Source organism: Brienomyrus brachyistius, chromosome 14 (genome assembly GCF_023856365.1).
Source record: "Brienomyrus brachyistius isolate T26 chromosome 14, BBRACH_0.4, whole genome shotgun sequence".
NCBI classification, from domain to species: Eukaryota; Metazoa; Chordata; class Actinopteri; order Osteoglossiformes; family Mormyridae; genus Brienomyrus; species Brienomyrus brachyistius.
Genome location: NC_064546.1, coordinates 8,622,562 through 8,640,611, shown reverse-complemented (window position 1 = coordinate 8,640,611; position 18,050 = coordinate 8,622,562). Strand labels below are relative to the sequence as shown.

The 18,050-nt window shown below is 41.3% G+C and overlaps 1 protein-coding gene across 1 annotated transcript in view; it reads left to right on the top strand.

The window, feature by feature from the left end:
- The window catches only part of tecpr2 (tectonin beta-propeller repeat containing 2), a 75,196-nt gene that overhangs the window by 8,633 nt on the left and 48,513 nt on the right, over positions 1 to 18,050 (top strand). Inside the window, exons 5-7 of the mRNA XM_048974921.1 lie at positions 9,687 to 9,844; positions 11,064 to 11,370; positions 13,566 to 13,698. Coding sequence (XP_048830878.1) covers positions 9,687 to 9,844; positions 11,064 to 11,370; positions 13,566 to 13,698 — 598 coding nt within the window. The remainder of the gene's footprint in view (positions 1 to 9,686; positions 9,845 to 11,063; positions 11,371 to 13,565; positions 13,699 to 18,050) is intronic.

Below are 18,050 nucleotides of genomic sequence, written 5' to 3'. Positions count from 1 at the left end.
GGCGCGGGGTCCGAAGCTTTCCTGAGCTGGATTAGCAGCTGCAGGTCCTCTGCCAAGCTCTTGAGCTCCCTTCGATCAGAGTTGGGAGTGAACGCGTCGAACTCCCTCATCAGCCGCGCGGTGAGCTGTTCCGCCGCCGGGCTACGCGGCACGGCCGAATCCTGCAACATCCTCCAGAATAGTCCCTGGAGGGCGAAGAATTGCTTGGCCAGGGTGAAGGCCAGGTCGGGGACCAGGACGAGTTCCTCCTCCTCGTCCTCCATAGGGAGCCAAGGACTGGAGAGCGAGCAGGCACCCAGACGGATCGGCTCCTCCGGGACCTTCTTTCTCCGCTGCTTCCTCTTCTTTGTGAGGTCCGTCATTCTGTCACGATCAGGGTTGAGCATACAGGCGACCGTGCGGGTAGGCGGGTCAGGAACAAGCAAGGCAGGCGGAAATCAGGGTAAAACTTCAGGTTTAATCGGGAAACAGATCGGATGACAGGAACGGGCACACACCATCACCTAACCACAATGACGGACAAGGGAGACAAGCAAGACTAAGACTTAAATAGGACAAGACTGAGCAAAGTAATCGGACACAGCTGGAGGCGAACAGGGAAGCACACGCGGGTAATCAGGGGGCGTGGCACACACGAGGAGTGGACGAGCCGGGCATGACAGCGCTGTTGTTCACACTACATATGTACATACAGTAACTTTATATAACATGTAACTATAACAACATAGTACTATGAAACACTGTTATGATACCTGGCAGAGGCTAATTTTCTTTTTTAATAAAGGCATTCATCCAAAAACATTTAAACCGATTTCATGGCTTCGGATCGTTTGTTTACCCATGGCTTTGCCACCCACCGATCATTAACTTCTCCATTCGCCTAGGGCTGGGCATTAATTATATTGAATTTGGTTTGATTGTGAGGTTACATGGACTCCCAGCATTCACAGCTAAAATCTAATTGTTCAGTAAGTGTTTCATGGGGTAGTTGATGGAGTCAAGGAATAAAATAAATTGATACTGGTTATATTACGTTTTAAAACATGGCCGAACGACTCACAGGTTAAAAAGTATTGTTATTTGCAATATTAGTTTTATTTCAAGCCAAGAAGTTTGTCATATTCACAGTAAAAAAAACATGTACATGTTAGAACAATGTAATGAAATTCCTACCTACTTGCATAAGATACAAGAATAGAATAAATTAAGATTTTTAAAAAAAATATATTTTGTTGAAAGGACTGGTTTGCATTTACAGTTGTAAAACATGGCCTTTTATTTTTCCAAATCTCTAAAGATCTTCAGCAGTTTCTAAAGAGGGTGTTAAATAAAAGACTAAACTAGTTCAATTAAAATAAGTAATGAAGTTTTCACATAACAGTACTTTGCAAGTCTTAGGCAGTCACAGAAAATTTAAATTTAAATGATCTTTATGTTAATGTAAAACTATTACAGTTGTAATTTCCTTTATGCAGTCAATCTTTGCTTTCATGCCTGTAAGTTATGTAATATGCTGTAGCACGTCTTCTTACAGGCACACATAAACATGAGTACATCACACCTATATTGGCCTCCCTCTGCTGGCTCCATGTGCGCTTTAGGATAAATTATTTTTTTTTATTTCTTTTTAAATCACTGCATGGTCAAGCTACTTTTTACATTTCAAACCTTCTGCAACCTTATCACCCACACAGACCACTGAGATCAGAAGACCACCTACTTCTAGTAGTTCTGAAATTTAGATTGAAGCAATGAGGTGATCGGGTTTTTGCAGTCATTGCCCCAAAACTTTGAAAGGAATTACCCTATGTAAGGCAGGGCCCTGTATAATCATCTTTTAAATGTCATTTCAAAACATATTTTTATTCCTTAGGTTTTAGCTCTGTTTCAGAGCCTTTTATTGTCCATTTAGGAATTGCCCAATTATAAATTTGCTTTATTAATTACTTATTTCTACCTTATTTTTCTATTTTGTTTTTATTTCACCTGGCTTAGATCCAAAGAGTTAGTTGCTCTTGGCGCTGTGGTAATTTTTATTAGGGCACTGTCCTTGTGCTTATGTTCAGTGTATTTGTATGTTGTTGTCATGAGTCTAGTATGTGACTCACAAATCATATAGTTCAGCACTTTGGTCGACTGTGATTGTTTTAAATGTGCTTGAATTTGATCTTGATTACGTCAGTCAAAGTGTTTTTTATCCCTTAGCCATTCAAAGATCTCTCCTAAAGTTACCCAAGTATTTGCAGCAACTATTCATTATATCCATGTATTATTTGGCTTGACCACCAGCACACTTCATATGGCTAATCACTTCCTCGGTGACTTAAAACTAGTTTAATTAATAAATTATGTGAGCTGGTGGTGAGATTTAGCAAATACATGGAATGGCTGAGGTGCCCCTGAGGAGATGTTTAGGAATCACAGCAGTGTTCATCTAGCCATCCAACAAGATGTTAGTAATTTTTTGGAAAATTTCAGAAACTCCTGTCAGTTTTTATCGTTTTACTCATAATTTGCATATGTTCTAATAATAAGTGATTTTTTCATTGTCAGAAAAAGTACACGTACTACTCAAATAAATAGCTTTAAACATTTTGTATGACTCCCAAGACTTGCGTAGGTATATAATATACTATAAACTAATGCATGATACATATATTCAAAGGCTATTAAGAGCTAAATAAATTATAAGAACTGTCTCCTGCTTTCTCTCGCATACAGATAGTATTCTGTACACCTCCAGATGACTGCATGCTTCTCTTTGGAACAGCAGTAGTATGCTTTTTATTTAGTCATGTTGGCACAAGATGGTGATTATTGTATGCATTTAAATCTGGGCTCACTTCACATTAAAAACAAACTTTATGCATTAATTACTATTCTTAAAAATGCTACCAAATTTTTGTAAATAATCCCCCTTATTATCCCCCTTCCTGATATATATATATTTTTTAAACTTCCTACGCTGCCATCATGCCTCTGCATTCAAAAATGAAAATTTGTCCCTCACTGCACTCTATTGTCACATGACCCACGGGAATGCAGATCTCTACTTCGGTGGAATCCTGTTGTTGCCGTAGATAAGGGGTGGGGAACAGGATCCATGGAGAGTTGCAGTGGATGTGGGTTTTTGGGATGACCTCTCAATCAGCTAATAACAGTGGGTCCCCAGACTGGAGTTGAGAACCACTGCTTTATTACTGGCTGATTGAGAGGTCATCTCAAAACCCGCACCCACAGCAACTCTCCATGGATCAGGTTTGCCACCCCTGCCATAGATGGTCTGCTCGTATGCTTTCACTATGTGCATGAGCAGATCTGTGTCCTCTGCAGAGAAGTGTTACTTTACTACTATCTGGCAAATCTGGCATTATAATAGCAATCGGCTAAAGTGCAAGCGCACCTGGCATTTAAAGGGAATGGGAGATGGCACTCTGGTTTGTAGACGTTACGCTCCAAACACACCCATGACTAATTATGAGACTTAGTACAACCCTTTTGGACCATGTGCCTGGCTCAGCGAGTATTTTTCCATTGTTCTACTAGCAAAATTCGGTTGGCCACACACTTGAAGAACTTGCACCATGCACTTTACCCATGTGCTTTGGATCTTAAAATATGGCCCATAGAATTAAATCAAATGTGTCCACTAGGTTGTTGAACTATTTTTCAACTGCTTTTATCTAACATCCTTTTTTAAAATGAGAAATATGTTGATTTTAGTCCTAAGAAATCAAAATTACGTAGATTAAGTAGAATGTTTTGCTTAATTTTATGCTAACTTACTAATGTTGAACTTCACATTGGGGGGGGGGGGACACTGGGTGGGAAGAGGAAATGTGTAGTACAGGTCTGCAAATGATGATCCCTACTTCCCGGTTAGGTATTCATCAGGTGCCATTCATTTACATCATCTTTCGTTCAAAACACAAAATGAAATGAAAGAATACATTTCTTGCCATGGACTGAACTTAAGTTCAACATATAACACATTTTGCTATTTGTGGCTGTGAGTTGGTTATGGCTAAAGCTGGTTGCAGTCAGTCATAATCAGCAGTTTGGGAGCATTTTGATTTTTAAATATAGTAGAGAATACAAGACATGATACAGAAAAAAAATAGTGGGTTGGGGTTGGTTTACCTTAGGAATGGTTCTGAACTGAATCCGATGTACACTTCGAAGTGTTGAAGGGCCAGTAACAAGGCAAGAGCTTCTTTTTTGATGTTGCTATACTGTAGTTCATCTGATGGCAGTTGGACTTGGAGAAGAAACAGACAAGATGATCTATACTAATGTCATCTTCTAGAATTAACACAGCACCTGCACCCATTCCACTAACATCCACCTTGAGGTTGAATGACTTAGTGAAGTCTGGTGCAGACTGAACTGGAGCACTACACGACAAAATCTTAATTGCATCAAAAGCATCTTGACAGTCAGAAGTCCATACGAAAAGCACAGTCATGGAGAAGATTGGTGAGAGGTGATAGAATGTTTGAAAAATTCCTACAGAAGCTTCTGTAATATCCAGCCATCCCAAGAAAGAGGTGCAACTTTCTTTTTGTCTTAAGTACTGGAAAAGTATACTTTCTGCTTCACAGGAGCATTATCACTAACTTAGGGTACCACTTTACAATAAGGCTCTCTTTTGCCACTTGTAAATGGTAGTAACTCATTAATAAAAAGAAAACTGTGATACAACTTTAAAATTGTCTATTAATAATGTTACAAATGTTACTGTAGCCCTGGTGGGAGAGAAAAGTAACGGATTCTTTTAAATAAGTCTTATAAGACTATTTTGAGCAGAGTCTGAAATTAGAGAGTTTAGATGGGAGAACCAAGACGGTGCCTGAGTTGAGCAGACGAATACATGGAAGACAGGCATTTCCTAAATGGTAAAAGTCCATCAATCTCAGGGGAGTACTCTGATGGAGAAAGACTCACAGAAGCAGCAGTTACTGGAGAGGCTGGTAAGATAGCAGGGAAGGTTTCAGATCTGGAACGGTATACGTGTAGCTTGAGCATTTTTTTATGGCACACAGAAGACTTTCTTCCCCATCCAGGGTCTTCACAACATAATCTCTTTTATTCAGCTTTGATTCAATAACATAAGGACCTGAAAACTTAGCCTGTAGAGCTGAACAACAGTAAAACAAAAACCTGATCTCCCAGTTGAAACGAATGTTGTGCTATAGTGAAAGCGAAAATACATCCAGTAATATCAAGGTTCCAACTTCAAGTCCAAGATCTTTAGCAAAGTGATTATGCAGTTGAGTATCCAACATCAAGTTTCTAGTATATACCATTCAGAATCACAACAAGCTTCAGAAAGATTTCACCAGACATTAAAGAACATGCTTAGAACATACTGTTTAACCCAGGGAAAGTATTGGGATGAGAGGATCCCCCTTCTCCTATTCACCATCTGTGACACTGTGCAAGAGTCCCTTGGATTTAGTCCTTTGGAGCTAGTATTGGGACATTCCATCCATGGTCCTTTAAAAGTGGTGCAGGAAAAGCTTCTGTCCTCAGATCAGTCCCAAATCTCCCCAAGTAGTGTTTTAGGTTATATTAGCAGTTTTCATTCATGCTTCTCTGTTTGTGAGTTGGCTAAGAACTTCAGGGTATCTGGTTGCTGTACACATCAGGAGTCGGGAGGTACTGAAAATCAGACTTCATTTTTGAGCAATGGACCAACACAATCGATTTGAAATCTCTCAAAAGATGCACCTATAACTGGTATATTCTTCAGAGGAGCAGAGGGGATAACCTGAGTAGGCTTTCTTGCAATTTGACAAGCATGGTAAGAATAACAGTATTGAGACACATCAGATTTCATGGAGGGCCAAAGCAAATGATTGTACGTATTTCTTATACCAAAATGACCAGACCGGCTATGATCATGAGCTACACTCAATAAATGCTGCCACAGAGTTTTAAGTGCAAAAACTTGAAACACTGAACTCCACTCATGCTCAGAATTAGCTGGGGTCCATTTGTGTATAAGCACATCGACATAAAAAAAAAGCTACAGGATGTTGAGGCAGCTCTGACAGATCTACAGCGGAAGAGATGCAGTGTGATAATGAAACATCTTGCTTTCTGGGCAGATTGTAGTTGTGCCCATTCCAAGGGGAAAAGCTAAATCATTCCTAAGAATGAAAGAAATTCCTGCCACTGGCAAAGGTCAGGCTGCAACCTCTACCCAGAGATAAGGTCAGACAACAGATGAACAGTATGCAGGAGAACCTTGACAGTACTACGTTCTGTGCCCTGAACCTGAACCAAGACATCAGAACCACAGAGTAATTAGAAAATGATAGGACACCCTCTAAAATAAAGGACTGTGCAGTTCCAGTGTCCCTCAGAATATGAACATGTTTTTGTTCAGAGTCAGTATCACAAAATGAGACCATGCCATTCAAAACAAATGACTCAAATGGAGTCAACAGCAGAGAAAGATTGTATGTGACTACAAAACCTTGGTGCTGTATGGACCAGTGCTGGTTTTCATGAATTAATGCAGGGCAGAATGCAATTAGATGCCCACTTTCATGGCACTCCAACTCTTTCAGCATGATATCCCTTTGCGTCTCAAGCTCCAGTGCTCAGACATGCAGCTGCTGGTGTTGAAAGTGTCGCCAATTTAATTTAAGTTCCAACTCCTTTAGCTTCAAGGCCACTAAGGGATCTTTAATAGATGAATCTGGATCATCAGGTTCTGTTTGTGCTGGCTCTTCAGGTTTGGTTTCAGCCATCGCCACAACCAAACCCTCAGATGGCTCTGACTGAGATGCAACACCTGAGATCTCATCTACTTCTAGTAAAATTTGCTGCTTTATCAGCTTAAGATACAGTGTGCTCTTCAAGACCTTAGCTGCGCTCCATGGCATAGAAATCCTCTAAAAGACTGCCGTCTGCTCCAGGGCCTTCTCCTGGTTGGACATGCCCGAAGCACCTCCCCAGGGAGCCACCCAGGAGGCATCCTAGATAGATGCCAGAACCATCTTAACTGACTCCTTTTGATGCGGAGCTGCAGCTCTACTTTGAGCCCTTCCCTAATGTGTGAGCTCCTTACTTTATCTCTAAGGCTGTGCCCAGATACCCTATGGAGGAAACTCATTTCTGCTACTTGTATTTGTGATCTCATTGTTTCAGTCACTACCCAGAGTTCATGACTATAGGTGAGGGTAGGAACATAATCGAAAGTTTTGCCTTACAGCTTAGCACCTACTCTCTTAGCACTCTCCTCCATTAAACTCCACATATATCATGTAGAATGTGAATGTATTCTATAATTATTTATGTTTTGCTAGATTAAATGGCATTGACTTTCCTTGACTTTGAAATCAAATTCTCTTTCTGGTATTCCAATTCAAATTCTAATTCAGCATCCTCTAGTGTGTGTCCAATTTATTTAAAATTCCCATTTATTTATGGAATAGGGCAAAATTCATAGATTCTGAACTTTGCACAACCATGGTTGAGGTGCACGATTTGACAGCCATGGTAAAAAAAAAATTGTGGAAAAAGTCCTGATGCCAACCCTGCCAAGCAGGATTAATCAGTGACTGCAGAGTTCAAAACTTCCTCTTGCATTAACCCCAGTACAAAAACTAGGGTTTGACATGAATTTATATCATTTATAATATCTTTACATTGATTTATTAATGTAGAGTAGTGAGTTAATTCATTTTACTTTATTAATTTTGTATTATGTATTTAGCTCACAACTGGTTTTATTAATGTTTTCAGGGGTCATTATTTTTCATAAACCTGCTTATGTTTGTAAACATGCTCTCTTTTGTGTCTGTGAAGGGAGCAGAATCGCTGAATCGTTCTTATATTCTTACCTTAACAGTTAAACAATTAAGAACATTTTGGAGTTTGCCGAAAGATCACAGAAACTCATAGATGATGCCAAAGCCAAAAAGCAATACCGAAAATGATTGTATCCCAAAAATGTATGTAATGCATATATGTTGGGGGCGGCATGGTGGTGCAGTGGTCAGCACTGTTGCATCACACCTCTGGGACCCAGATTTCAGTTTCCGCCTGGGTCACATGTGTTCTCCCCATGTCGTCGTGGGGTTTCCTCCGGGTACTCTGGTTTCCCCCCACAGTCCAAAAACATGCTGAGGCTAATTGGAGTTGCTAAATTGCAAGTAGGTTTGCATGTGTGAGTGAATGGTGTGTGAGTGTGCCCTGCGATGGGCTGCCCCCCCCCCCCCCGGGTTGTTCCCTGCCTCGTGCCCATTGCTTCCGGGATAGGATCCGGGCCCCCCGCGACCCAGTAGGATAAGCGGTTTGGAAAATGGATGGATGGATATACGTGTTGGTGATGCAAAATATTTGCAAGTTTAAGTGCAAATGTTAAGGCCTATGTTTAATATTTAAAAGTCTTCACTTGGCTACACCACGCATCTTTGTCTTAGCAGTCAGCCCCGCTCACATCTTACGTGTCATTGTGAGCATGGAATCTTACATTCCTCACAGTATTGTTTAAAATTTTCAGTGCAGTTAATTTTGCATTTTTAATTATGGGTCCAAAATGTAGTGCTCCCAGTGTGTACATTAGTAACGTTGTACCTACAGGGGCTGTATATTATATAAAAATATCTAGATAGGAAATGACAAAGGAATTTGACATGTAAAGTGTGCAGTACAGTACTATTTAAGAGGCTGGTAAATATACTTTTTATCTTATTGTTTAGGGGGGCGGCATGGTGGTGCAGTGGTTAGCACTGTTGCCCAGTAGGATAAGCGGTTTAGAAAATGGATGGATATTATTGTTTAGGCTAAGAGACTGTTAAGAATTGAGGTTACAGGTGTTTAAATATTTTCACATTGGCAGGAATCTTCTGCCCGTAACCCCAAGAGTATACAGTGGGAGAATGGGAGAGACTGTTGTGGTGGTTCTCACCGTGGTTCCAATGGGATTTCAAGATTATATGATTGTTCATGTATTTTAAATTGTATGTTGCTCAATTGATTTTATTTAAAATGTATTTTACATAAAATTAAACAAAGTGGAAATTTAATCCTCATTAGAATTTAAAACCTAAATATAATAAACTTTCTCAAAAATGTTTCTTGCACACACGTGCACACACAAAAAACTCGTTGCTATTTTTACACAGCGTAGACAACTCCCCCTGCCCCCGAAAATCCTGTCAGACAATGTCAGATTTAACTAATAAAGAGCACACATGTGATCAATTTTTAGGTATTCATAAACAACTAGCTTGCATAAAGCAGAGTCACACCACAAACATTAACTTCAGGTTAGATTAAGTTATGTTGTACTGCACTATAAATGACCTCTTAGGCTTTTTTCTCCTGCCAGACCTTTCTTCCTAATCCTTGCAAATGTGAAGGGGTTACTGTAGGTTCTCCTAACCTTTTGTTTTCATTTTAATGTCTCTGTTTGCTCTTCATTGGTTTCATCAAGTTTACGTGATACATTTGAAAGCCATCAATCCATTTGTTGGTGGCTTTAGCATGCTATCAAGCCTCTCATTCGATTACCTACACAGTAGCATTTGATGATCCACCTTCGATACCATTATAGCCCACTAAGGGGCCGCAGCCTATGGGTTGGGAAACACTGATTTAGAGTAATAAGTAATATTTCAGTAATGTTACCCATTAGGGAAAACCTAGCTGTCTCTGCTTTCCATCTCCAGGGTACATGTACTCCTAAACTGCTGTTGGAAGAATCGTCAGCTATAGTACAACTGGAGTATAGTCAGAAGGTGCTGCTGCTCTCATCCACCCAGCGCTCCCTCTTGTTCTACACTCAAGATGACACACTGTCCCAGCTTGGCACAAAACCCCGTAAAAGGTATGCCTTTCTGCCCTTATACCAACCTGCAATTACCGCAAATGTTGTTGAATTGCATTTCTCTGATTTTGGAGAATACATTTGGCCTCCACAGACACTTTGGTTGTTAAGATGATAATGTAAAACCCATTTGAAAGATCTTATTTGAACTTTGCAGAGGGTTTGTATTAGTGACAACCTGGAACTGATTATATTTTGTGTCAGATCATCCCAAGAGTGAAGTTGCATCAGAATTGATAGCATAAAAAGAAAAAAAGGCAGTTTTGCCAAGTTTGAAGTGATACTGCTTAGTGACTGAAAAGGGTGAAAGCAGATTTGAAATTGTGAATGAGAAGTCAAAAAGTACTTCGTCTTAGTTCAGAAACATTATACGGATAAAAATCTACACCTGTGCCCATATTTATAAAGCATCTCAAAGTAGGAAAATGGTTCTAAGTGGCCCAAAAAGTAATTCTTATCTGTGCAGCATCGGAGAACTGCAAAACATCACCGCGATTTGTAAGGAGAACTACAAAATGCTGCCATTAATGCAGTTTGTTCACTCAGGGTATCATGAAATCGTGAAGGCACTTTCTCTCAAACATGCCCTACTGTTAGGAAAAATTCTTATCCAAGTGAGATTCTTAGTGTGATTCCTTGGTGTGATTCTGAGATGCTTTATAGAGGCACTGGTTTCATTTGCAAGCAAATGACCCACAAAATATGCAGCAGTGCTGTGCGGCACTAAAGATAGGAAACAGCAGCTGTAGCAGACACGTGATCTTGTGATCACAGTAGGTCTAAAAGTATTGTACAGATCTTTTTTAAATTTTGCTGACACTCTGTAGGGGTGACCGAGTGGAAGTGTTTAAGCCTTGAGATAGATTGCCCCAAAGTTGAAGCAGCACAGCAGTGATGGCAAAAAGAGGATACGTTCAGACATTTCAGTCTGTCAGCACGATAACTCAAAAAGTATTTGACAAAACTTTTTCGGCCTTTGCACACATGAAAGGTTGAAGTTCTGGACTTGATCAAATTTTGAGATAAATTGCACCAAAATTGAAGCAGTGCCACATAGTGATAACAATCTATGTTTAGGCTTATTCTTGTGAACACGATCAGTATATATGTTATTATTTACTCTATTTACTGTATTTGATCTTTGATGGATCTTATTAAAAAATTACTTATTTCCAGATAGTGACAATTCTAGTAATAATATCTTTTCATTTTGTTACAGCAATGGAAAATTTGGGGCCTGCTTCCACCCAGCCTTGTGCAAGCAGAGTGACATACTGGTATATGCAACACGGCCTGGACTGCGCCTCTGGCGGGCGGATATTCAAGGCAGTGTGCAGGACACCTATCTTCTAAAGGAGCTTTTTGCAAAGGAATTGCCATACTTTGAACTGTTTCCACACTCGTTCCCTTTAGGAGGTCAATGTCTTCCAGAGCGGCAGCTGGGCCTGATCACCTGCTTCATGAAGGAGGACTGGGTGCTCAGCTGGAATGAGTACAGCGTCTTTGTGTTTGACAGCCTGAACCAGGTAGGACTGCACAATAAAAACATCAGGGTGTGTAGCAGAGTTGGCTGTTCCATTGAGGTAGAGCAGGTAGCACCTCTCTCTTTTATGAGACTGCAACACCTAATTTTGAAATAATTATTACTAAAATTTTACTGTCATTTAAAGACACTATTGCAAGACAGATGCTCCACACTTTATGATGGTTTAAGACATTTTGACTTTACGATGTTGTGACAGAGATGCATATTCAGTAGTCAACTTGGAATCTTGATCTATTCCTGGACTAGCAATATTGCTGGGCAATACAGCAATAGACATACAGCCACGCTTCAAATCTCTGTAGTGCTTGTGAGCGTAAATATCTCATGCAGGGTTTTACAATGTATTGTACAACCACATAAACTTGTATTAATTTCTTTACTTTTCAGTTACTGTTATATAGTTAATTTCAGTAATTATTTACTTATTTAGTGACAGTAGTTATTTATTTACTTATCATATCATTCATGTTTGTCTTACCATATTTTCCACTTACAATCAGTCCATCGAAATGTAATCCCCTCGTAAATCAAGGAGTGCCTGTTTTGTAAAATAATTTATCTTACCTACTTTTTTTTTTGGCCACCAGCCCGCCACTGGTTCATAGTTATTGGATTAGCTGATTGCATGATAAGGATTTTGTAAAAGGTTTGACTTTCATTTTTTTATTATCGTAAATGGCCTAATGCCTAGGCTTTATACCACACTTGAGAATTAAGGGAAGTAATAAAAAAACAAAGGATAACAAATCAGTTCATCACCTTCATGAAAAATCTCATTCACAGACAACTACCAGTGTGTTTTCTGCAAAACTCAATTACTATTACTATTATGTCTTTAGTGTTGCATTGCCTTAGGCAAACAATAGAGCAGAAATTCATCTTTTTGTATAATCATCCACTAATAGCAAATATATTTGTATTTTTTTTTGTTATTCTGACATTTGTTATTCTGACATTTGATTGGGGTAACAAGTCTTAAATACTGTGTTGGAATTTCTGTTCCAACATTCATTAATGTAACATTAAGAAAATTATACAATAAATCAGCTATATTTGTGGGACCACTCAGTGAGTACTGCTGCTGACCCAAGCCTGGGTGGTTTGAATCCAGCCCAAGCTCTGGCTGTATGGAGTTTGCATGTTCTCTCGGTGTTGCACAGGTTTCCTCTAGGCACCCCAGATTCCATTCCATAGCCCAGTTACATGAGGTTTAAGTGGTTTGGCATTTCTAGATTCCCCTTGATTGTTTTTGTGTGAGTATACATGTGCCTTGTCATGGATTGGTGTAATGTCCACGGTGTCCACTTCCTTGTGCCCAATGTTGCAAGTTGTTTCCTTTCTTGTATGTTGTGCCATGGTCCTTGGCACATGTAATTTTGTGTATATTTGTGTATTAATGGGATGGCAGTAAAGCTTGACTCCAAGCTCACCATTACCCTGTACTGGGTATAATAAAAAGTGGATTGATGCATTTTATTAGTTTCTTTCATTTTGTTTGTTTATTTAACACTTCTACATTTCTTTTAAATCATTTACACTAGTTAGCAACACATTACAGATGCTCTTCTACTTACAGACTTTCAACTTATGAACTTTCAGACATAAAAGGAAGGAAGTCCAAATTGTGTTCTTTGGGTTCCCGTTTCCTGTCCACAACATATATTTTTTTTTTCTACACGCCAGGCCAATTCTACCTAGTACGACTTCTGGCTGCTACTCCTGCAGCAGCGTAGCATGCATACTCCCAGCATCCTAGTTCTTAGTACTTGGGTATACCCTTAAAATGATGTTGAATAAAGTTACGAATGGCCATTCGGAACGCATCTCATTCATAAGTAGAGGAGCGTCTGTATTTGAATTTATAGCTTCAATTTTCGAATCTCTAACAACAGCACCTAACTTTAGCATCATTGTAAGGCCCTTTTATCTATTGTAGCCAATATTACAGCCTCAACAGCCATGAAGTTTTCTGACTAATCTGGATTCCATCAGCATGAATTGAGCATAAATTTAAAAAAGACAGTGTCTGCCCTTTTGAATGCAGCTGTAAATTCTGTACTTGTTTTAATAATGCTTTATTTTATTAGAATGTGCAGCATTCAACTTGTCTTTCACCCATTTCATTTTATCCAGTAATGGTTTTAGATCTGATCATTTTTTTCCCCTCAATTCTAGGTGATCATTGGTGGTATTGAAAGCTGTGGAGACATTGTGTCAGTCTCTTGCACAGAAAATGAAATCTTTATTCTTAAAGGAGATCGGGACATTATTCGGATTTCCAACCAACCTGAAGGCCTGGCTTCAAACTGTAAGAAATTATACTTACTTGTACATTATAGCACTTTCTATCATATATTTATCAGTGTAAATAATGGATAATGTGCAGTTTGAATTTAAACCCTGTTTATCATCATCAACAGTATGCAGTTAAAATGAAACAGAAAACAGTAAATCACAAGTATTTATATTGATGTAGCAGTTTTCTTTTATAGGTATATGAAATTTGTAAATATAACAGGCCAGATCATTCGCTGTTTTAATCTAAATTTTCATCTTTACGCCGACAACACCCAGATCTATATTAGCTCCAGCTCCATAAACAGCCTCCCACTTGCACACATAGAAACCTGCCTCTCTGAAATCAAATTATGGATGAGCCATAATTTTTTAAAACTTAATAGTAATAAGACTGAACTAATTGTCTTTGGGACAAAGTCCATACTTAGCAAAATTAGCCCGATAACCCTCAAATTGGACCACACTACCATTTTTCCATCTCCGCTGGTCTGAAATCTTGGTGTCACCTTTGACCCAACCCTCTCATTTGACGCACACCTTCGTGTCATAGTAAAAACTGCTTACTTTCAGCTCTGTAACATCGCCCATATTAGGCCACACCTTTCAAACTCTGCTGCCGAGTCCCTCATTCATGCCTTTATCTCTAGATGTCTTGACTACTGCAACTCACTACTCGCTGGTATCTCTGCTAAAATCTCTCCATAAACTTCAGATAGTTCAGAACTCTGCTGCCCTCCTCCTTACTCACACTCGTTCCTACCAACACATCACACCTGTTCTGCAGAGCCTGCACTGGCTCCCTATAAAAGAGCGCATTCATTTCAAAATGCTGCTTCTGACATTTATAAAGCTCTTAATAATCAAGGTCCACCATAACTTACTGATTTGCTTGTACCATACCAGCCTCCCCGCAGTATTAGATCTTCCTCCACTGGCTCTCTCCTCATCCCCCCTTCCAAATTACATAGGTTTGGTGACCGTGCATTCTCTTGTTTAGCTCCCCGCCTCTGGAACTCACTCCCTACTGCCATCCATTTATCAAGCTCTGTTTCAGATTTTAAAACCAAGCTAAAAACCTCTCTTTTTGCTAAGGTATTTAACCTTCCATATGCATAATGTGTTGTCTGTTTTTGTGTACTTTTCTCTTGAGCATCTTTGAGTTCATAAACTTACTTCCTGGTTCAGATTCTAAGGCTGTCTCATCTGGGAAGTAATTGTAGTTGCTGGAAACTTTTGTGTGTTGTTTTCCCACCGCACAATCCATAGTTTTCACATGATGTCACGCCCATATACGACAAGGCTTTATTCTGCTGAGCACCAGTTGTTTTTACCACATTTGCTTAGTCAAAATGCCAGATAGTTGTTGTTCAATTAGATCCACTAACCAACGAGTAAAAAAGCCTGGGTTGGGCTTCTACAGAATCCCATCCAAGAATGTAAACCCAGAGAGGAGGAGATTGTAAATTTGTGGTATTAGACTTGCCTCTGTCCCTGGAGAAATGATGAATATGAATGGAAACCATCAAAAGGCTCACACCAACATTCAAGAACTTAGTTCCTGGTTTTAAGTTCTGGGTGGTTTCAACTGGGACCTTTTGTAGCTCCTGGCCACTTTCATGTGTTGTCCCATCACACAACCAGAACTGGGACCTTTAGCTAAATAAGCATGGGAGACACAAAGCTTGTAGGTTAAACTCCACACATAATTTCATATGAAAACTACACTGTCATGCCAAAACAATGGAGGATGAACAAGTCATTTTGTCAGATATTGGGGGGATTGATCGTAGTCAAAACATGTCAAGTCAGTTCAGGTTGGGACAATGAGCATCCTGTCCAGTCAGAACACCCTTAGGGAAATGTGCCACATGGCCATAGGGCCGTAACTGACGCTCTCTCACAATGCAGGGAATATGCCTCATTTGAGACTCCTCTAGCAACCGCACGTTCAACACAAAGTCAAACCAGCGGTACCCAAGGATTCTCCAAAGAGACACAGTACCGAAGGAGTCCAGTCTTTATCTCAGCTCATTAGATAGCATCCATGTCTCACAGCCATACAGCAGGACTAGGACTCCAAAGACTAGGACCTTCATCCTTTTGTAAAGACATTGGGAGAGCCATACCCCCCTTACCAGCGACCTCATGACCCTCCATGCTCTCGCAATCCATCTGCTGACTTCATAGGAAGAGTCACCAGAGACATGAACGTCACTGCTGAGACTACTTTTGACTGTGCCCAAGAAGCCATTAAAGACCTGGGTCTTAGTTTTAATAACTGGGCACTTCTGTAGACCCTGCAGTTCTGCAGGAGCCTTCAGTGGATGTGCATGAGGATGTGATTGATTTCCTTTGCCACTCCATCAGTATTGGAGCACCAAGTCCAACGATATGGCTCAGGTGATTGGAACCAGGGTCCAGCGACACACAGCCCCTGACCTTTTGCAAAGTCAAGGAACATGGAGCCACTCTCACTCCAGTCACCAGACCAATGGGAACCGACACAGTCCTCATAGCCAGCCCTGTCCGTGCCAGTGGTTGCACTGAAGTCACCCATAACCAGGGGATTGTCACCTCGTGGGCACCCATCAACAAGTTGCGAGTAAAAAGTCTGCTTCAACTACATATCACTCACTGCAGTCGGAGCATACACTTAAACAACAGACAAGAGACCCAAGGAGTGCCTTAGCCTGAGTCTCATAATATGCTCGTTGAAAGGAGTGACATTAGTCACTATCAGGAAGATCCGATCCGCCACAGCAACAGCTACTTCCTGAGTAGGGTAACCATCTGAGTGACCAGACCAAAAATAGGTATACCCACTTACAGAGATCCGGCCACTTCCCGGTCTGTGTATCTCAGAGTGTGCCACCACTGAAATGCGGAGTTCACCAAGCTTCCCCGACAGCAGAGGAAGATGATCATCTTGCCAGAGAGACAAGACATTCTATGTGCCAACCTGGATGTGCCGTCTCAAACTGGGACCCAAGTGCCGCCATGCAATGGGCAACACCTCTGCACCACACAAGCTCCAGTCTCCAACAGGCCTGACACATTAGCGCTTTGATGGTTTTGACTTCTCCATGGATGGGACTCACCTTCATGATGCATGCAGCCTTGTTGTGGGCAGCTGCAGCAGAGCTACTCCCGTGGAGAGCAGAAAGGTGTCATGCATGTTTGGTGTGTCCTGTTGTGAAGTGTTTTACGGTGACCAGAATGCCAATCCCGCCATCAAACCCCAAAATTTTTCCCTGCAAGTTGGAGGACTGCTTGTAGAGCCAGTTGGAGTTTAATGTCATACCCAAAAACACAACCTTTTCTTTATCTGTGACATATTCATAATTAATTTGTAAGTCTAGGCAGCAGGTCGATCATTACTTTTCTATAGAATAAAAAATTATGTAACATTATTTAGCTAATAACTGCTAGCAAGTTAAAAAAAACTTCCAATGGGCTCACCACCCATGGGAGGGGCCATAGGGGTCGGGTGCGATGTGATCTGGGCGGTGGCCAAAGGCAGGGACCTTGGCGGTCCGATCCTCGGCTACAGAAGCTAGCTCTAGGGACATGGAATGTCACCTCTCTAATGGGGAAGGAGCCTGAGCTGGTGCGCGAGGTTGTGAAGTTCCGGCTAGATATAGTCGGACTCACCTTGACGCACGGCTTGGGCTCTGGAACCAGTCTCCTTGAGGAGGGTTGGACCCTTTTCCACTCTGGAGTTGCCTGCGGGGAGAGGCGCCGAGCGGGCGTGGGCATACTTATTGCCCCCAGGCTGGGTGCCTGCACATTGGGGTTTACCGCAGTAGACGAGAGGGTAGCCTCCCTTCGCCTTCGGGTGGGGGGACGGGTTCTGACTGTTGTTTGCGCTTATGCGCCAAACGGCAGTTCAGAATACCCACCCTTCTTGGAGTCCTTGGAAGGGGTGTTGGAGAGTGCTCCTCCTGGGGACTCTCTTGTTCTGCTGGGGGACTTCAATGCTCAGGTGGGCAACGACAGTGAGACCTGGAGGGGCGTGATTGGGAGGAACAGCCCCCCCGATCTGAACCCGAGCGGTGTTTTGTTATTGGACTTCTGTGCTCGTCACGGATTGTCCATAATGAACACCATGTTCAAGCATAAGGGTGTCCATATGTGCACTTGGCACCAGGACACCCTAGGCCGCAGTTCGATGATCGACTTTGTAGTCGTGTCATAGGACTTGCGGCCGCATGTCTTGGACACTCGCCTGCATCATTGTATGGTCGGTGCCTGTCGCGGCGGCCATCCCCAAACCCGCTGGTGGACAGCGGTGGTAAGGGATGCCGTCAAGCTGAAGAAGGAGTCCTATCGGGCCTTTTTGGCCTGTGGGACTCCAGACGCAGC